Genomic DNA, 26,085 nt, shown 5'->3' on the forward strand with positions numbered 1-26,085 from the left:
CTCTTCTTGGAGGGTTCGTGATTGATGCGTCCTCCTCCAACACACTCGCAATCCAGTCCCCTTGCTTCGATGTTGGGGGAGAATTTGTCGTAAATGTCGGCGTGGTAGCATGCCTTGGTGTATCCACGGACAATGTGCTTGAATTCCCGATCCTTTTCTGGGTCGTGGACCTTCATTAGAATGTATTTGAATTTTCCACTCTTATCAATTTCCACATCTCTGACGGCGAGGAGTTTGGGATTCTTGTATGAACCAGCTGTAGCAATGTTTGCAGCCATTTTCTGACGCTTCCGAAACACAGCACTTGTCTTGTCGTCAAAGTGTTGTTAACCGAAAAACTTGTGTTAGGTGTCGGTACAGTGCTTCCTGGTGACACGCGGTGGTCTTGATCTTGCGAGTCAAACAAAGAGAACGAACACTGCGAGTGTTGTGAAAGTTTTCACAGACCAAATCGTCTCATGCCCACAACAGACAACGGAAGCTAAGTAATGTATCGCAGGTCGAGGTTCACGTACTCGTCTCTCTGATTGGTTGAAGCTGCTTTTGAGTAGAATGAATGAAATCCGATTTCGGAGCTTGCCACACCTGTTACGCTGTGTGGAGCTTTACTCTCTAACGTGAGAGGTTGAAAAGTCAACAAATATGGCGGCGCTGTTTAGGTGCGTGGTCCAGGGAAGAGCTATCCCTTTTTCAAGAGGGTTTGCAGTTCTGTCGCGACGAGTTATCACTGAGGCTTGTAAGAGTTTCTTAATTAATGCCCGACATACATTACACTCCTCGCACTTGATACATTATATATGCACGTGAATTGTTTACCGGCAACCAACTTCACATGTTGTGATTGGGAAGTTTGAAGGTCATTAATCCCGAAGGAAAGAAACAATTTTAGCCGAGTCAGTGCAGTTGGATCTAGAATGAAAATTATGCATAAACTATTTCCTATCCTTTGTTCATATGAATGAAAGCAAATGTTGAGTCTCAAGTGCCCCGATAGAACCGAACGTTGTACCGTCTCTTAGAGTTACGTCCCTTTTTTAACACGAACGATTTTATGTTTTCAAAGTATGGTTCCTGGCTCCTTATTTATATATTTTCATTCCATCATCTTCAGATAAATTTTGTCCCCATTGTTAACGTATATAATGCAAAACATTTTGCTGTCGATCTGGAATATGATAGAAATTGGGTATTGACGAAATTCAGTGAATAGCTTGTCATGGAAAGGCAATAAAACTGCTGTTGTAGGATGGCAGAGATGTCATGATATATGGATAAATGTTTTATTCCGATACTGCATAGTTACAAATGTATGAATATTGTTTCTAAATTTATAATTCATAGCCACAGAAATGTTTACATTTATAAAGATTACCATGGTTAAGTTTGAAAATGAGAAGGGGGGGGGGATTAAATTTTAAACATTTACTGTATCCAACGTAATAAGTGCCCAGGGTGCTCTCAAAATTAGAAATAGGGGGCTCTTATTAGAATAATATTTTAGTGAAAATAAAACAGAGTTGAAAGATAAATTTCGTGGTTAATGCTGTCAGCCTGAAATGTTTATATACGACATATATATTTTTCTAGAATTTAATTGCCCATAATTAAGGATGCATATAACACATGAGTGCATATTATACGCGAATAAATAAGTCTTTTGTACATTGATCAATCAGAAGGGGTGCTGATTGGGATTTCAATAGCCATTATATTAAGAAATTTTGCCATCGGCGCTTATTAGAGCGGGGCGCTTATTACATCGAATACGGAAATGGATCAGCCTAGTTGATATTTAGCATAAAATTGCAGGTCTTCATTGTTCGTGTTTATCATACACATACAGAATATGAATCCTTTAATCATGTTGATTAATCAGAAATTGTCATCTTAGATCAGTAAGCCACTTGAAACTTAAAGGCTTGTCATCAGAATCACTTTTATGCAAATGTTTCAATTCAATTGAACATGTTTAACGACCTTATGAAATATTTATGGTATGATCCACTTTTTAGTGCCTCAGACGCAGCATGTGCGATGTATGGGAGGCAATGTCCCATCTCACTGGAAGAGCGACAAACAGATTGCAGAAGAAAACAAAGTGACCATGACCTATCACCCTGTACCTGAGGGGTCATGGCAGGAGGGGTACGGCCGACGAAATGCCAAGTGGAACATCATGCTGGGGGCCAGTGCTGCTGTCCTTGGATTGACATATTTTGTGGTAAGTTTGGTGTTTTTCAAATTTGAATTTCGTACAAACTCTATCAAAATCAATGGGACTGGCCGCCATGTTTTTGATATCGGCAACCCAACAATGAGACTGGTTTGTAACTCGCATTTTGATTGGTCCGTTAGCATGGTTAGACTGTGTAGCATAGCAAATAAAATTGGCAGATGAAAATCAAGGGCGAGTAATTTGAGAACCACAGGAATGGATCCAGTGATTAGTGTAGGTTTACTGAATGAAAGCCGGGGGGATATTGAGAATACATGTAGGGTAAATAATCATAAGTGCTTGTTGTTGCTCCTGATGAAGAGAAAATGTGTAAGAGAATTTATGAAAAGTGAGTGAGTGAGTGAGCAAGATTTGATACCGCTTTTAGCATTATTCCAGCATTATCATGGCAGGGGAGACCAGAAAAAGGCTTCATACATTGTATCCATGTGGGGGAATCGAAACCTGTTGTCTAAGGCGCCGCAATTTGCTGTTCAGAGTTGCGTCCTTGGGGCACACCAGAAACCTATGATTGTGTTTTCGAATCCCGGCTTCGCCCTGATTATGTTTCTAGATTTATTGGCACCATACTCGTATTCGTTGGTTTCACCAACGTGGTAAACGTCTGAGACCTGCATCACTTCAGGCTTTCCTCCCACATTAAGCTGACATGCCATGATATAACTGGAATAATGTCAACAGGGGTGTTAAACCCAACTCACTCGCTCACTCATTTTCATTTGGACAGAATAATCTCTGAATTATCATGGTATTGTTGATTTTATCACTGTATAAGAGAGTATATATTAATCATGTTCTACCAATATCTTGAAGTTGGTTAAATACAGCTTTGACAGTCCTTTAGATTTATATTAGCTGTAGAATTGATGATATAGCTGTGTGGGAATATCAACTTGATCAAGTGATCTTGTATTACTTATGTTTTGTTTGTTAATTGTTTAATGCCACACTTAGCAATGTTCCAGCTATATGACATTGGTCTGTAAATAATCGAGTCTGGACCAGACAATCCAGTGATTGAGATACCCAATCCCTTTAGTTGCCACTTGCAACAAACATGGGTTGCTGAGGATCAACTCGGATCTTCATGGGTCTATTACTTATGCAGGGGGAGTGGGGTAGCCTATTGGTTAAAGTTTTCACTCCTCACACTGAAATCCTCGGTTTGATTTCCAACATGAGCATAATGTGCAAAGACCATTTCTGGTGATCTTGCGAAAAGCAGCATGATGCCATACCATAAAGATCTATGTTAGAATTGGTCTTCAGCAAACCATGCATGTTGTGAAAGTCAACTATTAAGATCAGGTGGTCAAGCTCACTGACTTGGTTGATGCATGTCAACGTATCCCAATTGTGTAGCAGCATCAGAAACTAACAGTTTTCGTCCACTTGTCCTTATAATGATAACATTTAGCTAAACTTTTAAAAAGAGCAAATTTCTGCTTATTATCATACCTTAACTATTGGACAATTTGGCTAGGATTATAGGACTAGTGCCAATTTCTGACGCTGCGTTGATTGAGGATCATGGTGTCAATAACTGGATTGTCTGGTCCAGATTCAATTATTTACATACCATCATCATTAACTGTTCTGGGGAGTCGGGTAGCCTAGTGGTTAAAGCGTTCGCTCGTCACGCCAAAGACCCGGGTTCAATTCCCGACATGTGTAATGTGTGAAGCCCATTTCTGGTGTCCCCCGCCGTGATATTGCTGGAATATTGCTCTAAGCGGCGTAAAACCTCACTCACTCACACTCATTAACTGTTCTATTGGCATGATTCGTGATTGCAGCATTAACGATTGCAACAAATGATTTTGATAACTTGGATGTTGTGTTACCATGGTTACAGCTATGGAAGTCAGGTGCTGTGTATCTTCATAGCACGCCTCCATTACGCAAGGGCAAGAGCTCAGATGGTGCAGCTGGAGTTATACCATCAGGCACATCAGAAAAATCACCAGAGACAGGTACATTATTTCAAAACATTAGTGACATGTTTCAAAAGATGCTTTCACAATAAAGGGAAAACATTATGCCGTTTTTCTGTTTGAAAATGCTGATAATTTAAAATGTCAATCTGTTACCTGAATAGTTTTGCAGCATCCCATGCTGGTTATATGAGGCAACTAGATTAGGAAACAGTTGTCAACAAAGGCTTGAGAATAATTAGTGACCGGTGAAAACAAGTAAGACCGTCCTTGACCTTAGTTTTGCATGCCAACATCATGAAGCACTTATGGCCATGTTGCTTGATGGGCTCTGTTTCCAATGTTGTACCATGTAGAAAGCCTGATATATGGAAATATAAATATAATGCAAGTGATTGTATGGAATTTGATTGACCAAGCAAGCATTTATATTTGGTTTAAGTCTCCATAAACCCCCCAAATATTGGTCACATGAACTAACAAACTAGTACAATCTCATTAAAATTAGATCTAAGTTCTCGCTGCCGCAAAACAAAGATCTGAGGACATCCCGTTACGGGTCACGTCAGAACGACCTTTCACGAACTTTGACCGACCACTGAAATGACTAACAAGAAGTCGACATCAGCCAATTAGAAAGCAGCTTTCACGAGCTTTAGGGCATTTGTTTCAACCTGCGACTTCCATTTCAGCTGACACTTAAAAAATATGTTGACACAGTTCTCAATTAAAATTTTGAAACTGAACAAATGAACATTCCGGAATATCTAATCTATGGATGCGATTGTTTCCCACATACTGTGCAACGCCTCCTCCGTTCAGATGTTAATCCCAAGGAAGCGAGAGACAGACAATAATTTTGACGGAATCAGTCATACGGGCTGTAACTGTCATTTGGAATACCCTGTGTTAACGTTTTCGAGGTTGCATGATTAGAAATTATTCCAAGTGTCACTTTCATGATCTGGTAAGCGAAGCTTTCATTGGTCTGATGAAAGGTCGTTCTGACGTGACCTGTAATGGGATGTCCTCAGATCTTTGTTAAGCAATAACGAGAACTAAGATCTGATTTTAATGAGATTTCAGACTGTTTTTTTCTGATATTAGAATGGACGGGGATCGTGTTGCATTATTGTGCTGAAACACTGATGCGTACTGTTGTCTACATTTGTTTGTGCGTAAATGATTCAGACAGCAGTATGTGAAGTTATTATTGTTGACATATGTGTTTATAAGAATAATGGAGCAAAGTAATTTGACCATTTGGTCTTGTTGATATATTGGAAAGTGCAACTGTTTTGGAAATATTTATGGGCTTGTCATCGGGTGAGCTTTGGGCAGGGACCAATTCATCCTACCAACAGATTTTTGAGATTGTGATGTTCGCAGCAAGATCAGCCCTTAACTGTAAACATTTCCATAAAACTATCAGATATTTCTGAATTTTGAAAGTATATATGTTTTGCTCTGGATTTAAAAAAACATACCATGTACAAAAAAATGTGGTACAAAAAGGAAAAAGGAAAAAGCTTGGTCACATTGACATTTTAAGATCTATTTGATGAGAAACAATGTTTTTGTGGCCTTTCATTCATTGACTCACTGAAATACACATTAAATGTGATGTTGTGACCTCACCCACAGAAGCAGCACCGGCAGGGATTGACTGGAGCACGGTCCCCGACATCCCCAGCCATGCCCAGTACCTCCTTATAGGGGCGGGGACAGCATCCTTCGGTGCTTTCAGGGCCATCAAGTCCAGGGACCCCAAGGCCCAGGTTCAGTGTTGTTAATGTTATTTGTTTAAATGGCATGTAACAGACCAAGCTCCTTTCCAGTGCATGACACCTTTGTTACACTCTCGGTAACATCGCTGCCACCAGTGTGGAGAGAGTGAGTGAGTAAGGTTTTACGCCGCTTTTAGCAATATTCCAGAAATACTATGGCGAGGGACATCAGAAATGGTCTTCACGCATTGTACCCATGTCGGGAATTGAACTCGTGTCTTCGGCGTGATGAGTGAACGCTTTAACCACTAGGCTACCCGACCGCCCTGTCAGTGTGGAAGTGGCCAATACAAGAATATTGAAATTTGCCCTCTAACCTCAAATGTAGTCACGGGTATATTTTTGTTAATGTCTTTGGGAATTATAGTGAATTTTGAAAAGGTTAACAGCTGACCCGATTTCCCTGATAAATTTATCTTTTTGTTTGAATTTTTTGTCAGATTGGTTTGAGATTGCAACAGAAAATCACTCAACTTCCCTCTACATTCTTACTGAACCAATTACATGATAGCTGAAATGAAATAGAAATTCAAATTGCAGACAAAGAATAATTTAGCTTGGATTAGTGTATTTGACATCATGGCAGACATCAGTGGTTTGTGTACATAACGGTCAGTCGTTTGCGAGTTCAGCTTTGACTGGTGGCAGCGATAGTATAGAGAGCTCTGTGAATGGGCTTTTGCCGAGAGGAGTTCGGTAACAGCATGCTAGGTGCAAAATCTGACAGAAGTACTTATCTTCAGGCCAAACTCCTGAGAGTTTCAAGGGCTTCACTCCTTCGCCAGACATAGGAACATGTAATTCTCGTGGTGCCTCCTTTGGGAAGTGACATTGTTCAAAATATGCGTCTGCTCACCCAGCAGTATATGGGTACCTGGCAGGAAGAGATTGTATTGTGACTGTTAACCCTTTAGCACCTCACTACATGCAAATTGGGAGCTGATAATGAAAATCAGCCTGGTTAAAAGGATCATTGTTCAATAAATTTTTCATTCTCAGCTCCTTTGGTGAGTATACAAGTTATAACCCTAACTCTCTCCTCAGAATATTGCAAAACCCATCTCAATCTCACTGTAACATGTTAACACCATCTCATAGTAATGATGATAACATCATTTCAATCTCACTGTAACATGTTTATACCATCTCAAACTCCATTGTAACCATGGCAACATTGTGATGCAGGTACTCCTGATCGGTGAGGAGAATCGCATACCCTACATGCGTCCACCGCTGTCCAAGGAGATGTGGTTCAGCGAGGACAAGGAAGGTGTGCAGAAGCTGAGGTTCAAGCAGTGGAACGGAAAGGAGAGAAGGTGAGGACCCGTGCTGTGGGATGTCCTCATTATAACAATCTGTCCAGCTCCACAATGCTGTCACAGTACACACATCCAGTCCAGTGTCCGAAATAACGCCTGTCAGTGGCTGGTAACGTTTCTGTCGGGCTGCATGAAATTTTCCCTCACCTGCCTGACTGCCTGGCAGATAATTTTAAGACTATTTATGTATTCAGTTATATTATACCTCATAGATTCTCCAGTAATTGTTTTGCATTGTGATTGTCTCTTGTTTTTCATGATTTTTCAATATTTATTATCTCTGAATGCAGACAGGTAACTTTGAAGATGTGCAGGCAACATTTATGGGGCACCTGCCTGACTGTCTTGTTGGGTTTTATATTTATTTTAAACACAGGTTCAGTGTCAGAAAACCATTTTCCAAAAACCATATTTCGCTCATCCTCAGACTAGAGTTTGTAGCTAGTCCTGCTTGATCGAGGTAAAAATGTTTACTGCTGTCAGTTTCATTCAGTTCCAATTTGTAGCAATATTAAAAATGCTGAGAACTGATGCAGAATTAAGCCCTTGAAATGCTAGTATCAATGACTTCCATCATTGGAGTTGTCTCCTACTGGGCACAGGGGTGGTCGGGTAGCCTAGTGGTTAAAGCGTTCACTCATCACTCTGAAGACCCAGGTTCAATTCCCGACATGGGTACAATGTGTGAAGCCCATTTCTGGTGTCCCCCGCCATGATATTGCTGGAATATTGCTAAAAGCAGCGTAAAAAACATACTCACTCACTTCACTGGGCACAATGTTGTTGTGTCAAGCTAGCAGACTGGTGTTGATTTTGAAGGTTGCAAGTCACGGTAGAATGAAAAGCACTGATATTCTTGACACAATTTTCTACTTTTTGTTCTACAATTGGATTAGAAAATGAAATGCTAGAATCTTTTACAACAGTAAGGTTTGTTCAGAAAGGCTTTTTGTCAGATTTTTTAGTGTGAGTTTGAGGTGAAATGGGGTTTAACGTCGCGTCCAAGATTATTGCACTTATATAGCGACATGCATGCACGTGTGTGTGTGGCTGCTTGTACTAGTCCGGACTGCTGCCGATTTATGGTGCTAGCACACTGAGATACCATGGTGCAGTTTAACATGAATACCCCACTCACACACAGTATACTGACTCCGAGCCGACCAGTCCTTGTTTTAGCCCCTTAATGCCGAGCGCCAGACAGGGTAACAATAAGTACCATCTTTTAACGTCTTTTGGTATGACTAGGCGGGGGATCAAACCCCGGACCTTCCGCTCTCCGGGTGGACGTTCTACCACTAGACCACAGAGGCGGTCTTTGTTCATAAAGATATTGGTCAAATTTCTGTACCCATGATCTGAGGTTACTCATTGGTGTATGTTGGCTGAGGACAGACTCTTGGATACATTAGCTGTGACAGGATCATCTGATCTTAGGTTTGATCCATCACTTGTGGCTATCAATAGCAGAGTAAACATCTATGACCGGCATCACTCCAGACTTTTTTCCATAATATGCTGACACGCCTTTGTGTAGCCATGGTAACTGTAATGCCCTGGGGATTCTAGGTTAGAATCATCTTCCCGAGGCAAGGGCTTTAAAGGACTATTAATGTCCAGTTTCCACCATTTCCGAACTAGGCTGGAATTTCCAGGTTTGATTGTTGTGCCACCAGTGGCTATTATGAGTTATGTCCCTTCTATGTCCCTCCAATTGACCAATCAAATTCCTTCAAACAGAATGGCATCGCCCAGTCAAGACGACCTGATCAATGATCAAGTTCTATAATGTAATAGAAAAGGCTCTTACCTTGCGAAGTCCATCAGATTATTTGATCACCTTGATTTAAAAACATGAAATGATTTGCAAAATATCTCTCGATGCCCAGTTGGCCGTACACAAGCTATGCAAATCCTGCAAATCCTTTGCATGTTTACAAACTGGATGTCTAGTTAGACTCATTAGTCCAGCCAAAACGTAACCCCAGAATTCCAGCCTAGTTCAGCAAGGTTGGAAACTGGACTTTTATGGTCAGTTAACTCCCTTGCCTCAGGAAGATGAGTTCGAATAGGTTCCCAGCAACCTTTGCTCATAAGAGGTGATTAAACGAATTGGGTGGTCAGGATATGTGACTTGGTTGATTGTGTGTCATCTTACTATGACGGCATGGATCGTGGTTCACTGGATTGTCTGGTCCTTACTTCATTATTTGCAGGCATCCATCATACAGCTGGAATAATGCTGACTTAGGCATTAAACAAACAAACAAACAAACAAACAAACAAACAAACATGTACCTGTTCTACTATTCACGGAGGTGTTAAACCAAATTCTAGTATTTTGAGGACAAACTAAGAAACGATTTCTTTTCTTTTTTTTATTCTTTCTTGCAGCTAGTTACCTGGCATTTGTTTGGCTGTTAGAAATATGAATTGGACATCAATGTGAAGAAAAAGATGTTTTCTGCTTCAGCCTCTTCTTTGAACCAGACAGCTTCTATGTGGAACCAAAGAAACTATCACACCAAGATAATGGTGGTGTCGCAATTCTACAAGGGAGGAAGGTAACTTTACCAGTCCTAGACAAATGTCTGATGTTCTCTATGTAATCAGCACTCTAGTGTTCTCTCCATGTGCCCCGCTGCCTTCAGTCAGGCATACATGCTTGCTTGTCAGAATACCTTGGAGATCTGTGTTGATTCCAGTTCTCCAGTAATACATCTGAATCATTTAGCATGAAAGTACGCAGGAGAAAAGGAATGGATGTCAGCTTGAGTCAAAACTGACTGATCCGTATCAGTCGGATGGATTGATGGATGGATGGATTGATGGATGGGTGGGTGGGTGGATAGGTGGATGGATGGATGGGTGGGTCGGTGGGTGGGTGGGTGGATGGATGGATGGATGGATGGATGAATGAATGAATGATGGCAACTGTGTGTTTGCCATTAATAAACTCATGTTCCTGATTCAAGCATGTCCACTTGCCTCTATCAAAGCCAACCGGGTAGTTGCCACGTCAGGCCCACTTTCCTTGGCTCCAAATTGATTTAAAACTTGGAAAGACTAAGAAAATACTTGTCTTCAGATAATTGTTGAAAGAACGGTTGTATGAAATGTTCTCAGAATGGACTGTTGATATGTGTGATAGTCTTATCATATTTTGCACAGGAATTTGGCTTGATGTGGCAAGGGTGGAAACTAGACTTTGATAAAAAGATGAAATAAACTTTGCCACTGCACTTTTTTCACACTTATGTCAACCAGAATTGTTCACTGAAAAATTGTTAAACTAAGAAACACAATATTGCCTAAGATCATGGAGATCGACCAAATTCACTGTTGCACACCGTATCAAAGAATTACTTCTACACTGTTGCTTTGGATACGTTTGTAATTATCAGTGTGTACCAAATCCAAATATTTTCATGTCAGCAATACTGCAAACATTAAAAGATACAAACTTGTAAAAGTGGACAGCATCTTTGAAGGTTTCAAGAAAATAACACTAACATTTCCAATACATCATTACATGTCTGTAAACTAAGAGAAATAACATGAAGACAGACCAATTTCACTACAGGTATATTGACATTGATTTCAGGTGACAAAGCTTGATGCTTCAAAGAAGAAAGTATGGTTGGACAATGGATCAGAAATCACCTTTGACAAGTGTCTAATTGCAACAGGTAGAGTAGTTGTATACTCCCCAGGGAGTTGAGAATGATAACTGAAATGTGTAGGGATCGAACGATCTGAGAACCAATATTAACTGCAATAGAGTTGTCTGGATATGTACAGTATATAAATGTATAATTATAAGACACACTCACTCACCCGTCTCCTCTGTTTCAGGTGGGAAACCCCGCAACTTGCCAGTGTTGGAGAGAGCGGGGAAAGAAGTCAGTCGGAGGACAAACTTGTTCCGTTCTGTGAGTTGGAAACATTTGCTGGGATAGAACTTGACTGTTAATTTCCTCTAGGGTAGAATGATCGCATGTTACAACTATTAAGATGTTTGCACTTTGCATTTTAGCGATTCTCAATGCTGAGTAATCAATTTAAGTCATGTGCTTCATTGTTGAGAAAAATACCACATGGCGTCATCCATTGTTCATGACATCACAATTAGATCAGATTACATCATCTGAACAATAGCCTGCCTTTAGTGAAGTTTCTCTGTTGGGTTGACATTTCACATGTTTTTTCTTCATTTTCTCCCGTAAAATGCCAATGAGTGATATATAGATACTCAGAGTTACAGATTATCTGTCCCTTGTGAATGAATTAAGTAAGTCTCTTGACACAAAACTCGGGATTACAGCCATTGATTCACTGGGGACAGATGATTCCCTGTAGCTCATTGATTATTTTTATATATAGGTGTTACTAACAAGATCCTCTCCAAAGTGAGGTTCCCGGATTCTACATATAACCACCCATTCACCTGTATAATGTATATATGTACTACTCAAAAAAAAGAAGAAAATGATTTGTGTTCTGTAACTTCTTTTGTGTAGTATATTTACAAAAGAACTACTTCACAACCATAAGTCTGGAAATGTATTAATCTGGAGCCGTAAATATCTGGGGTAGAATAGGACTTCAGCAACCCATGCTTGCCAAAAAAATGTGACTATGCTTGTCGTAGGAGGCAACTAACGGGATTGGGTGGTCAGGCTGACTTGGTTGATGCATGTCATCGTATCCCTGTATCTTACCCCAAATATGCGTGGAACAATGCTTATGATATCACTGGATTGTCTGGCCCAGACTCGAATATTTACAGACTGATGTCATATAGCTGGAATACTGCTGAGTGCCGCGTTAAACAACAAACAAACAAAGACAAATTAATCTGGACCATGCTATTAAAACATAAGAAATAATGGTGGACGTCCCTGTAGTTGCAGCTGATGGACTGAAGATGTGATGTCCACTCTACCTCATCTTTGTATTTACAGATCAGTGACTTCCAGCATCTGGACGAAGCAACACGAAAGGCTAAATCGGTGGTAGTAGTTGGTGGGGGTTTCCTCGGCAGTGAGCTGGCTTGTGCCCTAGGAAAACGAGGTGGGTGGACCATGGCATGCAACCAGTCACCAGAATTTTCCTCTTTGATCAAATGTCTATAATATATTTTGTTTTGATAAATGACAGAGAATTTAGAATAGTTGGTCACCGGTCTCCTTGCACAAACGGACTGTACAACTCCTGAACTTTAACTTTGTCAGGCTCTACTATATTTTAAAACTGTGTTTATGAATCAACCAATTCCAAAGAAATTAAATGTAAGAAAAGTAATTAATTAAAAAAGCAAAGTGAAATGTTGAAAACAGCTCATTTACTTTTGCTATCACATTAAATATATTATTTCATATATTGTTCTTAAAAACTGTTGAAAATGTAACCTAAAAACTTCTGGAATTTTTTGGTTATGATTTTTTGTACCAAATTACCTAAAGTTTGGGACCAATATGCTTAATACACTTTGGTGTGAAAATAGCCAAAAGTCTGAACCCATGGGAATAAAAATATATTGAATACCCAAAGCACTATCAATACCCAAAGTGAATGATTATTTGAGTAAATGTTTTCAGACATATCTTAGTTATAGAGGGGATCAGTACAAAATAATTTTTGTTTCCAGGCAAGAAGAATGGAATGAAGGTGTATCAAGTGTTTCCTGAAGCAGGTCAGTGAATATTTGATGTACAGAAAGCTGATTGATGAAAGAAAGAAGTAGCCAGAGCTAGAGCTTCAATAGCAAAGGGGGTGAGGGTGAAAACTGGCTGCAACCCTTGTGGACATCATGATGTTGTTGGTGGAAGCTGTGAAACTGTTTCCTGCAATCACCCACCATCATACAGCTGGAATACTGCTTAGTGTTTGCCCATAAAAATTCGGGATCTTCAGCAACCCATGCTTGCCTTAAAAGGCGACTATGCTTGTCGTAAGAGGCGACTAACAGGATCGGGTGGTCAGGATCGGGAGGTCAGGCTCGCTGACTTAGTTGATGCATGTTATCGTATACAAATTGTATGGATCGATTGTCTGGTCCAGACTCAATTATTTTAAGACTTTCGTCATATAGCTGGAATATTGTTCGGGGTTGAAATAGGTCCTCAGTACTTGTTATATGTGTTTGTGTTTGTTGTTTAGCACCGCACTTGGCAATATACCAGCTGTATGAAGGCAGCCTGTAAATTATCAAGTATGGATCGGACAAGCATAGGTTGCTTGGGACCAAGTCAATCCCGGAATATACCCTCTTATGGTTGTTGTAGGAGTCCACTTAAGTGGATTACGTGGTTAGGGTCTGTGACGTCACTGATGGTCGATGCTCATGCTTTCAGTCACTGGTTTGCCTGGTCCAGACTTGATAATTACCAGTCTGCATGAAATTGGTAGACCTTAGTTGACTGCAGTGTCCCCTGACTCACTTGTGGAAGCTGCTGCTAAGATGAAGTCCTGTCTGTTGCAGGTAACATGGGCCGTGTGCTGCCAGAGTACCTCAGCAACTGGACCACCAAGAAGGTACAAGCAGGTACGAGGACATATTTAAACAAGGCACAGGCAGCTTAAGATTTGGGGGGGGGGGGGGGGGGGGGGGAGGGGTCTGGTGCTGGTGGAGGGTGCACATGGTACACAACCCTTTCGTTTTTCAGACATCTTACATGTTAACTGCACCCTCGGCCAAGTCACTTTGTGGACTGCTTCTTGTCATGGACATATTGTGCACCCCCTCTTTTCAAAATCCTAGATAAGACTCTAGAAGGGATTGGTATATGTGAGTTTTATGAAGACAGGAAGTATTTGTGGATAAGAAATCTTTGCTGTTTGAAGGGGCAATAAACAACCCTGAAATGTCATTACAAACAATAGGGAGTTGTTATCCATAACAGCTTCATATGTTCTTGTTCTTCCTAATTCTCAATGCCCATCAAAGACTTGACAATATTTATGTCAGACTGTTGGAGTTTTCTGGAGTCTTGAGAGATGTTGGCGGTGTTCACAATAGATTTATGTTCAGGTATGCAATTACTACATAACACAAATCGTTTTTAGCAGTATTTGTATACAAAGATTTTGAATAGATATGCTGGTAGTTAAACAAAAAGCTAAGTAAATTGTGACAGAGCATCAAAGAAAACAACAACAATGACAAACATGTTTTTTATATTGTAACAATTACACTGTGTATGCTCAGCTGATGTTGTTCTCTTTTGATCTCAGTATAGACAGCGTATGTATATTACCATTGATTTTGAACATTCCTACTGGGGTTTGCATTGTAGTCGTATTATATACAACAGCACAGGGTAACAGTCAAAATAGAAGCATGTCTCGTACACAGTTTGAACTCTGATTATACATGTTTATTATTTCTTCTTCGTGTATTCTTTTTTTTAACACAAGATACTTGGAAATTAAGCGATTTGGAAAGCATTGATTTAAGTAATGTTTTGTCCTAGCTGAAATGTATTTGTTATATTGCAGAGGGTGTCAATGTCATCGCTAACAGTCTTGTAAATTCTGCTGAGTTTCTCAAGAATGAGGTTGTCCTGGGTCTGAATGATGGAAGCAAGGTGAGTAGAAGGAATGGTCTCTTTTTTTATGGGGGCGGTCGGGTAGCCTAGTGGTTAAAGCGTTCGCTGGTCACACCGAAGACCTGGGTTTGATTTCCTACGTGGGTACAATGTGTGAAGCCCATTTCTAGTGTCTCCTGCTGTGATATTGCTGGAATATTGCTAAAAGCGGCGTAAAACCATACTCACTCACTTACTCTCTCTTTTTTTTTAAAGAGATTAACCTTTTTTGTTAAAATTTCTATTCCAAAATATTTTCTTTAAGTTTTGATACATAGTTCTTCATTGGATGCAGATCTAATTCCAAATAGTGAGCTTAATATACAGAACAGACAGGGGGTAAAGATGCCTTACTATACGCAGCGCTATATTTTGACTGGCACAGTGGTCTAAGGTAACGCCATGCAAGGATCCTGTACTTGGTTCTATTCCATGAAGGCTGTGTGGTAGCCTCGTGGTTATAGCGTACACTCGTCACCTGAAGGCTGAGGTTCGATATCCCACATGGGTACAATGTTTAAAGCCAATTTCTGGTGTCCCCTGACGCAATATTGTTGGAATATTGGTAAAAGTGGCGTAACTTCTATTCAGTGATTGGTCTGATTAAAGATCGTTGGTCTGTCAGAACCATTCCTGTGCCTGTAGTAACCATCTAAGATCTACATCACTTGGGATATTGGACTGTGGTTTTGGTTAATAACTTACAATACATGAATAAATTAGGACTTAATGAAGTTTGATGTCAGGGCCACTGTCAAATAGTTTGATCGTGACATAACCAAGATTAAATCTCACATGGGAAAAGGGAATAATTTTGACAGATATTCATGGATTTGGATCATAATTTGGACCAAATATAATATTTGGACATGATAATAATGAATGATGTGCATATTTATAATGTACCAAATCTGCGCCCTAAAGCCATCTGTTAGCGCTACGTTATTACCCTGGTCAATAGATCAGTGTGCATTCAGTTTTCATTCTCAGCTCCCTGGGGAGTATACAACCAAAGGTACAGGAAGGTTAACAGACATAACCATCTCATCCTACCGGGTACCCATCTCTGCTGATGTGTTCGTAGATTATTTCTTCTTGAGGTGTAAATATATATTAACCTTCTATTTCGGAAGGGGACACAGGTGGCTCAGTTGTCTAAGCCACTGCTGCAGTTCATGGTTCAATTTCTGACCTTAATATGTTTCTTTGTCTGTCAACACCATACCCGTGCTTGTGAGTTTCACCAAAGTGGTAAAGGTCTAAGAACTACATCACTTGGCTTTTTTCTTGATAGAACTGAAACACTGTTCAAAGTTTGATAATCGACTCACTTGTTGCAGGTGAGTGCGGAGCAGGTAGTGGTAGCGGTGGGTCTGGAACCCAACGTGGAGCTTGCCAAGACGTCCGGCCTGGAGCTGGATGAATCTCATGGCGGCTTCCGCGTCAACGCTGAACTGGAGGCGAGATCAAATGTGTGGGTGGTGAGTAGACATTATTATGAGTCTGTCATTTTCTTCACAAGAAGTATCAAGTAGAAGGTAGCTGTTTTATGATGAGACGTTTAAAAAGTGAATGTGTTAGCATCTCTCCATTCGACCATGACGGGCTGATCCAAGACTCTTTGGTGATGGCATCAGTGAAGAGATATTAGGCATTGGTTGTTTGCGACATAAGAACACACATTGTCCCAGTTTAACAGTAGCATATGCTGTAAGGTTTTAAAGCTTTTTGTTAATGACATGGTTGCAGCCTAAGAATGCACACAACTTACTAATTTTTCCAACTGAACTCTAGCATTAGCTGTAAGGATTTAGAGCTTTTGATAAAGACAAGGTTGGAGAGCATAAGAATGCACACGACTGACCCATGTTTCCAACTGAACTCTAGCATTAGCTGTAAGGATTTAGAGCTTTTGATAAAGACAAGGTTGGAGAGCATAAGAATGCACACGACTGACCCATGTTTCCAACTGAACTCTAGCATTAGCTGTAAGGATTTAGAGCTTTTGATAAAGACAAGGTTGGAGAGCATAAGAATGCACACGACTGACCCATGTTTCCAACTGAACTCTAGCATTAGCTGTAAGGATTTAGAGTTTTGATACAGTCCAGCAGATATTCATAAGGTTTATGGCTACGAAGATGCTGAGGGTTAATATTCCTCTCTGCCATCATGTTGCTGCTGTCAGTCTGTTTGTTTGTGTTGTCTGTGAACCGTCTCCCAAATGTCTTCTTTAGGCTGGTGATGCTTCCTGTTTCTATGACATTCGGCTGGGACGGCGCCGCGTGGAGCATCACGACCACGCAGTTGTCAGCGGGAGACTGGCAGGGGAGAATATGACGGGGGCAGCCAAACCCTACTGGCATCAGTCCATGTTCTGGTGAGAGTTGGTTTTCTGTTCAACGAAGGACTCAGCAATATTCCAGCAATATCACACTGACTTGTAAATGATGTTCTCAGCAATACCCGGTCCATTATGTCACCTCTTATGACCGTCACAGGTTGCTGGGGACCTACTCTAACCCAGAATCTCCACTGGGTTCTGGTGAGAAATTCAGAGCTATACTGGTTGATGTTTCCGTTAGCTCACCGCCAAGCATTGGTGTATTTGTGATATTGTTGGATTATTGCTTAAACCAGTGTAAAATCAAACTCACTGAGTAGGAAATTTAACATTTGAAACCCCTTGCTATTGTTATTTCTGTTGTGATCCCCACAGTTTGAAAAGGTTTGAAAAACAGGGGGATATGGTAATCAGCATGTCTGTCCATCCTTTTTCCCTTTTCCGGAGCAGGACTAAAAAACGTTAAATACTTCTTATTGAAATTTTCCAAATAGATAATTCTAGTTGGGAACTCGTGCCTTTTTGATGATTTGGGATTTGTATTCTTTTTTTTTGTTTTGTTTTTATGGTCTTTCATGATGAAAACAAGTTTTTTTCCGTTTCCAGAGCAGAGATTTATTTCACAGATCATTCCAATGGTGTACTGGTACCTTTTGATGGTTTGGGATTTTGAAAAATACTGAACAGTATTATTTTTATCATCAGGTATCCACATGGCAATGAACCAAAAATGGGGTATAAGTAGCCAAACTCAATTTCCGAATTACACCAGACCGGGGGATATGTCATCTGATGACTCCTGTTATTACATTCGATTCCCGACATGGGTACAATGTGTGCAGCCCATTTCTGGTGTCCCCCGCCATGATATTGCTGGAATATTGCTAAAAGTGGCGTAAAACCATACTCAATCTTGTTATTACTTTGCAATGAGCTGTTGTGAGGGATTTTCTGTTATGAGTTGTCTCCCTTGACAGCTGCCATGGGACAATGTTTGGACTGGTCTCATTTGCCAGGAGCATCTGTGTAGAAGGCTTTAAGCATTTAGACATGCTGTTTTCATTGCTCAGATCGTTCATTCTATTTATCAACAGATTGCCAAGAAGAAATAGACAAATCTGTTACATACAGCAGACTAAAAGCTCAGACAAGTGAATCATTCCATTTTCATCGCTGCCGTCTAACACCTCTGACTTCACCAAATTATATTTGTAATTTGAAGATGTCACGCCCAAGTTGTGTAAATACTTCTCAAACTGAATAGTTTGATCTGTTTTTTTGTCTTTTATAAAACATTGTGAAAAGTCCCTGTTATGTCAAAATACAAGGAATGATAATGTGGCTTATCTGTACTGCCCTGAATTTTCAACCGAAGTCCAGGCTTGTTCTGAGAGCTGTCAAGAGCCAGTAATATTTAAGGTGGACATTTGTGCTATACAGTGTCTCTTAGACTTTTTCCAATATTTTATTAATAAATATTGCTTGAATTGAAGATTAGAAAAAAACTTTTCGATGTAGAGACAGGTAATTTGTCGATTGAACAGCACTAAATTCAATATGGAACAGCGAAGGTAATGGGTGAAGCTGCGTGGGTAGTCCAGTGTTTTGCTGGTTTTTTTTACCTGCACTCAGATAATAGCCTTTACTTTACTTGCACATGTGACAAGCATTGAAAAAGTGTTGAATACACCCCAAAACATCTTCCTTTACTGATTGTAATAGTCCAGTTTCCTATTTCTGGGCTCAATCCTACCGCCACCAGTGGCTATTATGAGTTATGTCCCTTCTATGTCTCTCCCATTGACCAATCAGATTCTATTTCTCATATCGCTTGCATTTGCTTCAAACTACATGGTGGCGCCCAGTGAAGACTATCTGATTGATGATCAATATCTATATTGTAATAAACGGCTCTTACTTTGCTAAGTGCATCAAATCACGTAAGCACCTTGGTTAAAAACATGAAAATATTTGGGAAATATCTGTTGACGGTAAGTTGATGGTACACGTGTGTTGCAAATTTTGAAATCAACCAAAATCTGCACAGCAGTTTGCGAACCGGATGTTAATTTTTTTACTAGATTTTGATTGCACTATGCATAGACGTGTTAGTCCAGCCAAAGTATAACTCCATGTTTCCAGCCTAATTCGACAAAGTTGGAAACTGGACATTGATGGTCAGTTAACTCCTTTGCCTCAGGAAGATGCCCCAAAATCTATCAATACCCAATGTGAATGATAACATGTGGGCAATAACTCAAATGCTCCAAAAATTATCGACCGCCTCTGTGGCCTAGTGGTAGAGCGTCTGCGAAGGAGAGCGGAAGGTACGGGGTTTGATCCCCGGGCGCGTCATACCAAAATAAGTTAAAAGATGGTACTTGTTGTTACCCTGTCTGGCGCTCGGCATTAAAGGGCTAAAACAAGGACTGGTCGGCTCGGAGTCAGTATACTGTGACTGAGTGTGGTATCCATGTTAAACTGCGGCATGGTATTTCAGTGTGCTAGCACTATAAATCGGCATCAGTCGGACTAGTACAAGCAGCCACACACACACATGTGCATGCACGTCGCTTTATAAGTGCAATAATCTTAGACGCGACGTTAAACCCAATTTCACCTCACCTCACCAAAGATTATCTGTAGTGTGAAACTACATGGTCGTTAATAGAACAGCATTATGTATGAACCTACACTTGAATTCAGGTCAGACCTGGGTCCGGAGGTTGGGTACGAAGCTATTGGCATTGTGGACTCCAGTCTGCCGACAGTAGGAGTGTTTGCCAAAGCAACTGCACAAGACACACCTAAAGCTGCTGTTGAGGAGAGTGGGGAGGGACTTCGCTCAGAGGCAGAACAGGTTCGTTTGTTTGTCTGTCTGTTGTTTATGCCAGGCTATATGATGGTGACCTGTACATAATCAAATTCTGTGCCAGACAATCGAGTGATTATGTCTCCATTACATTTCACCACTTTCTAAATGGCATTGTGTATTCATATAGCTTTCGGCCAATTTACATTTGTCAGAGGGGTACACAACGTATGTGGTCTAGGCTACCAGTTGTCAGACTTTTCATTTTGTTGAAGCCTCGGTGGCTGAGTGGGTTTGGTGATTATGTGCCTCACTCTCTACCCCAAAAAGTATTAGAAATAGAGAATCTCACCCGAGTGTCTTTTGATATCAAATATATCAACACAAGTTGATAAAAGTGGAAAAATTCTGAGGCTTGTTGAGGATTTTTGCCACTTTTATCAACGAGTTTTGATATATTTGATATCAAAAGACACAAGGGTGAGATTTTATTTATTATCCAACATCATTCTTCCAACTTTTTCAATTTGTAGACAGTAATTAGCAGTGACTTCAGTGTAAAAAGTACTGCTAACAGCTTAAGTAGCAGAGCCATTAGTGATGTCATTTGATTGTGACATCATGGTAACCAGTGACGTCACAATGGTCTGCAAAGCATTGTGATGTAATTTCATTGCAGCGATATCTACAGCGTAGATATCGCTTGATCTAATCCAAGCGATATCTCCTGTGGGGCCAGTTTTGGATGATAAACTGTTTACTCATTTGACCACTTTCTAAATGGCATTGTGTGTTCAAATAATGTTCTAATACAGTCAATGCTGTATTTCCACCTGCCTTCACAAGCTTGGCCAGAGTGAATATTCAAGAATGTCAAGGCATTTTTAATTTATCAGCCAAAACTGGCTCCCACAGGAGATATCGTAATACGAAGGGGTTGAGCTTACTGCCACGGATAGTTACTATTTTTAGACACCACAGTAAACTCATCCTCATCATGTGTGCAAGTTCATGACGTTATTATGAAATACATTTTCATTTGAAGTAGTTCGTGTGAAAGCAATACAGTATATATATGTACGATTTTGCATTATACTATTCAGAAGAAGTTAGAGAGCACTTGATTTTTTCATATGAGTATAGTTAATCTGTCATTGTCATGGTCACTCATATGAAAAATCAGGTGTTCTGTAACTTCTTTTGAGTAGTATAACCCATAACTGATTTAAAGTGCATCGAATATTAACGATGAACTCTTTTCTTTCAGAAGGCCAAGCCATCCTTCATTCCTTCTCCACAACCAAAGGTGCCACAAGAGGGCGAGGACTTTGGCAAGGGCATTGTCTTCTATCTGAAGGATAAAATCATTGTTGGCATTGTGCTGTGGAATGTCTTCAACAAGATGCCCATTGCCAGAAAAGTGAGTTATCTTCTTCCCCAATTCTGAGATGCCTCTGGTCGAGTGGTAGAGCGGAAGGTCGGAGATTCGATCCCTGGCTGCGTCATACCAAAAGATGTTACTTGTTTTTACCCTGTCTAGCGCTTGGCATTAAGGGGCTAAAACAAGGACACATCGGCATGGTGTCAGTATGCTGTGTCTGAGTGGGGTATTCATGTTAAACGGCAGCATAGTATCTCAGTTGGCTAGCACTATAAAATCAGCATTAGTTCGGACCAGTAGAAGCAGCCACACACACGCGTGCATGCGTGTCGCTATATAAGTGCAAAAATCTTGGATGCGACGTTAAATCCAATTTCACCTCACCTCAGTTTTTCAGGCAGAATGCTTCCTCATCCCATGCGTGTTTGAGAGCTGAATAATTTATTACTAAATTATCACTACATTATCACTGCATTATCACTACATTATCGGTGGCTTATCACTGCATTATCACTACATTATCACTACATTATCACTGGCTTATCACTGCATTATCACTGCATTATCACTACATTATCACTGGCTTATCACTGCATTATCACTGCATTATCACTGGATGAGTAAATTATCACTGGGTGGTTTCAGTGGGCGTCCGGGCTTCATTTCCTTATGGTATGGATCGTTCCACATGCTATTTACAACTACATTTTCTTCTATTAATTAATTGCTCTAGAAATATATTTGTGTTTGCTATACAGTAAACTATGTTTTATACGAACATACGTACAACGCTCTGATGGATATAACAAACTATTCTTGTCCTGTCCATTTGCGGCATATACGTTGTACGTATGCTTGTAACGAACTACGGTTATAATGACTTAAAATTAGTGGTCCCTTTGAGTTCTTTATGAGCGTATTTTACAGTATACAAAACAATAGTCTTTAAGTTATACATGATATTAAGTATAGGGAAACGCTTGGTTAACAGTCTCTGTATCGTATCCGATAAAATTCTTTTGAGAACGGTTTTGTTATTATTAAAGCAGTGATGTTACCGTTATCCCTGTTTGTTTCAGGTTCTCCGTGATGGGGCTGAAAATGAAGATCTCTACGAAGTGGCCAAATTGTTCAACATTCATGAAACATCTTCATGATAACAAGTTTCCATTCTGTATGATTGATTGAAAATGATTGTTTTCTTCAGATGTGTGATTAATCTGAAAGTGTGCTTTCAGTGATGAGGTTTTTCTGATGTACAAAATAAATACTCCTGTTTTCCTCTTTTCTCCGTTAGACATCACTTCTGCTGTCTGCACCATCTGATCATGGGTAGACACTGTTGTTTTGGTAGACACTGTTGAAGATGCTTGCACTTCAATACACCTGTATTTGGTCCATCACCTGATGATACAATTTGTGAGAACAAATATTGTGGTTAAGATTATGACCGACCCAATTAGTAGGTACTGACCCAAATGATGTTCTCGCCATTTTGAACAGATATGATGTCACATTTTCAATTCCGCAGGATTCTCTTCAAAATCAAGGAAAAAAGTACAAATCTTCCTCCCAGCAGACCCGTATCGTCCTTGGACCTTTTGTTTTTTATTATTTGTTTTACAAACCAAAAATCAATGAGGTGGTCGAAGAATTAAAGAAAACAATATTTTCAACTTCCATATTAGTACCGTTTCTCATAAATGAAAAACAAACAGAAAAGTAGAACACAATGTTTCTGGGAGCTCCGTTAACTTGTAGGGCCCACCATCATGGGAGTACAATGCAAAGCAATGCCAATACCAAAGAAAGTTATTATTTTTGGTTAGAATAAAGATTATATATGTAATTTGCACCATTTCTTACAAACAGCAGTGATAAAAACTCGTAGATTTTTCATTTCACCTAATTGTAAAATCCAACTAACATTGTTGCACTTTTTACATTTGCAAATGACTATAACAGTGTGAAAAGTAAAAGTATATACCGTATTCGACGTAATAAGTGCCCAGGGCGCTCTCAAAATTAGAAATAGGGGGGCTCTTCTTAGAATATTATTTTGGTGGAATAAATAGAGTTGAAAGATAAATGTCGTGGTTTATACTGACACACTGAAATGTTTATATGCCACAGATACATTTTTCCAGAATTTAATTGCCCATAATTAAGAATGCATATAACACACGGCTGCGTATTATACGTGAATAAATAAGTCTTGTGTACATTGATCAATAGGAAGGAGCGCTAATTGGGATTGTTCACTAGCCAATATATTACCAAATATTGCCGTGGGCGCTTATTACGTCGAATACGGTAATCTTTTGGCGTGAGTCAGTTCATGAATGTCTGTACAAGAATGTATATGATTATATATATATATATATACCTTTTGAGCAACGATGGTCTGTAAGCAAGACCTTTTCTGTGATTTCAGATAGGGGTGTAACAATATGCTGAATGTTAAGTGCATCACGATGCTCTGTGCCATGATACAAGTATTGAACCAGTAGGTTGTGTATCGATACAAAATGATACAGTATGTATAAGGACAACTTTTACAGTTGTTTCTTATGATTCTGTTTGATGGTGGAAAGTATTTCCTTTCACCTCCTTTCTTGTACTACTGGTCATTGGTTGAGTTTTCATGTATCAAATTGCAGCCTCACTGTCGAGGTTTGTACTGTATCATGACAAAGTTAAAGATACAGCCCTTCAGTTCATTGATGAAGTTATCCGACATGTCAATGTTCATGTCATGTCACAATATCAGATCTATTTTGAATTTCAATAGTGTAGTGATGTTATTCACAGTGAAACTGTTTCCTGCATGCACCCACCATCATACAGCTGGAATACTGCTTAGTGTATACCCGTGAAAATCCGGGGTGGAAAAGGTCTTCACCAACCGATGCTTGCCGTAAAAGGCGACTATGCTTGTTGTAAGAGGCGACTAACGGGATCGGGTGGTCAGGCTCGCCGACTTGGTTGATGCATGTCATCGTATCCCAATTGGGTAGATCGATGCTCATGATGCCAATCCCTGGATTGTCTGGTCCAGACTTGATTATTTACAGACTGCCCTCATATATAGCTGGAATATTGCTGAGTGTCACATTAAACAACAAACAAACAAACAATAATTCACAGTGAGGGGCTGGATTCTGGGTTAGATCAACTCCCAGGTTAGATCTGACTTCATCAACTAAAAACAATGGTGTATATGTTTCACTGTATTAACTATTTAGAAGTGTACTCAACAAAATGCCCTTGCATTTTTTCATGTGTTAAACATAATGTGTTAATTTTAAGTCTTTAATGACAGTTTCAACTGTATTACTTACAAAGCGCACTCTGTGTTAGAGATTTTCAGCTTCTGATTATAGTCAGGGCAATTGATCAAAATTCAAGATCAAATACCTATGGCTTTATTAGGTCCCAGCCACACATACATACCATATGAACAGCTGACTTCAACATGTCCTCAACATGGCAGAAATATTGTCACCTTGACTGAACTGTCATCTCAGTTACAAGGCCCTGTTAACTGGTATGTCCTGAATAGGATGACAGGAGGAGTGCTGATATTAAATCACAATGCTGATACGGAGTCTGCTGGGGTGATTCAGTTGCATCGCCTTAAACCATAATTTGAGATAATGGAGTTGATCTGTTTCAGTGTTTATTATGAACAAGCATAGGGAAGAGTGTTAACTGACTACAAAGTCCAGTTCCCACCCTTGCCAAACTAGACTGGAATTTTCAGGCTCGCTCGATTGTAGTGCCACCAGTGGCTATTACGAGGTATGTTCTTTCTATGTCCCTCCTACTGACCAATCAGATTCCACCACTCATATCAGTTGCATTTGCTTCAGTCAAAATGGTGGCACCCAGTGAAAATGATCTTATTGACAACCAAGATCTATATTGTAATAAAACGGATCTTATGCCTCGAAAAACATCAAATCACTTGAGCACCAAAATATCAGTCGACACCCACATGTTCACAGGTTTTGCAAATCCTGCAGTCAACTGAAATCTGCATGTTGAAATCCATGTAGTTCGATACGCAATTTTGATTTGACTTTGCATAGACTGGTTAGTCCAGCCTAAATGTAACTCCGGAATACCAGCCTAGTTCAACTAGCTGGACTTTTATAGTCAGTTAACGCTCTTGCCTCGGGAAGATGAGGAAAGGGGGAAGAGGAGTTTGATCAATATACATGTAGTTAGAAGGGTTTCTTCCATTGTCAGTATTTAGGTTTGATGTTACAATATTAGTATTTGAATCTAAGAACTAAAAAATTTCAAGGGGGCACAGGTGGCCCAGTCTAAGGTGCCGCGATTCGCTGTGCAGAGTTGCGTCCCTTAGGCACACCAGAAACCTATGATTGTGGGTTTGAATCCTGGTTCGCCCCGATTATGTTTCTAGGTTTGTCAGCACCATACCCGTGTGCTTGTTGGTTTCACCGAAGTGGTAAACGTCTGAGACCTGCATCACTTCGGGCTTTCCTCCCACATTAAGCTGACACACCGTGATATGACTGGAATACTGTTAAAAGCGGCGTTAAACCCAAGTCACTCACTCAAAAAATTTCATGTTTGGCATTAAGGTTGTGAGTGAAAGTCGTCTTTCATCCTTATTTCGAAACACTTGACATATTTTAGAGGTTATCAGAATGAATG

The 26,085-nt window shown here is 40.0% G+C and overlaps 1 protein-coding gene across 1 annotated transcript; it reads left to right on the forward strand.

The window, feature by feature from the left end:
- The first annotated feature begins 518 nt into the window (after positions 1 to 518).
- Positions 519 to 24,553, forward strand: LOC139449390 (apoptosis-inducing factor 1, mitochondrial-like). Its single transcript, XM_071230755.1, has 17 exons — positions 519 to 736; positions 2,013 to 2,221; positions 4,092 to 4,209; positions 5,815 to 5,948; positions 7,143 to 7,273; positions 9,750 to 9,840; positions 10,881 to 10,965; positions 11,132 to 11,208; positions 12,241 to 12,349; positions 12,927 to 12,971; positions 13,761 to 13,823; positions 14,777 to 14,865; positions 16,206 to 16,346; positions 17,103 to 17,245; positions 19,916 to 20,069; positions 21,289 to 21,441; positions 22,482 to 24,553. The coding sequence occupies exons 1-17, from the start codon at positions 643 to 645 to the stop codon at positions 22,557 to 22,559; spliced, it is 1,914 nt and encodes a 637-aa protein (XP_071086856.1). The 5' UTR covers positions 519 to 642; the 3' UTR covers positions 22,560 to 24,553.
- Positions 24,554 to 26,085: the final 1,532 nt, after the last annotated feature.

The sequence above is a fragment of the Haliotis cracherodii genome, unplaced genomic scaffold (assembly GCF_022045235.1).
Source record: "Haliotis cracherodii isolate W230 unplaced genomic scaffold, xgHalCrac1.p SCAF_8, whole genome shotgun sequence".
In the NCBI taxonomy this organism is placed as follows: Eukaryota; Metazoa; Mollusca; class Gastropoda; order Lepetellida; family Haliotidae; genus Haliotis; species Haliotis cracherodii.

What these genes read in the sequence shown, in the direction of transcription:
- LOC139449390 (XM_071230755.1), top strand. Translation starts at nt 643, where the DNA reads ATGGCGGCGCTGTTTAGGTGCGTGGTCCAGGGAAGAGCTATCCCTTTT. An exon ending in AGAAAAATCACCAGAGACAG is followed by an intron (nt 4,210 to 5,814) that starts GTACATTATTTC and finishes CCTCACCCACAG; the next exon opens with AAGCAGCACCGGCAGGGATT. An exon ending in CACCAAGAAGGTACAAGCAG is followed by an intron (nt 13,824 to 14,776) that starts GTACGAGGACAT and finishes GTTATATTGCAG; the next exon opens with AGGGTGTCAATGTCATCGCT.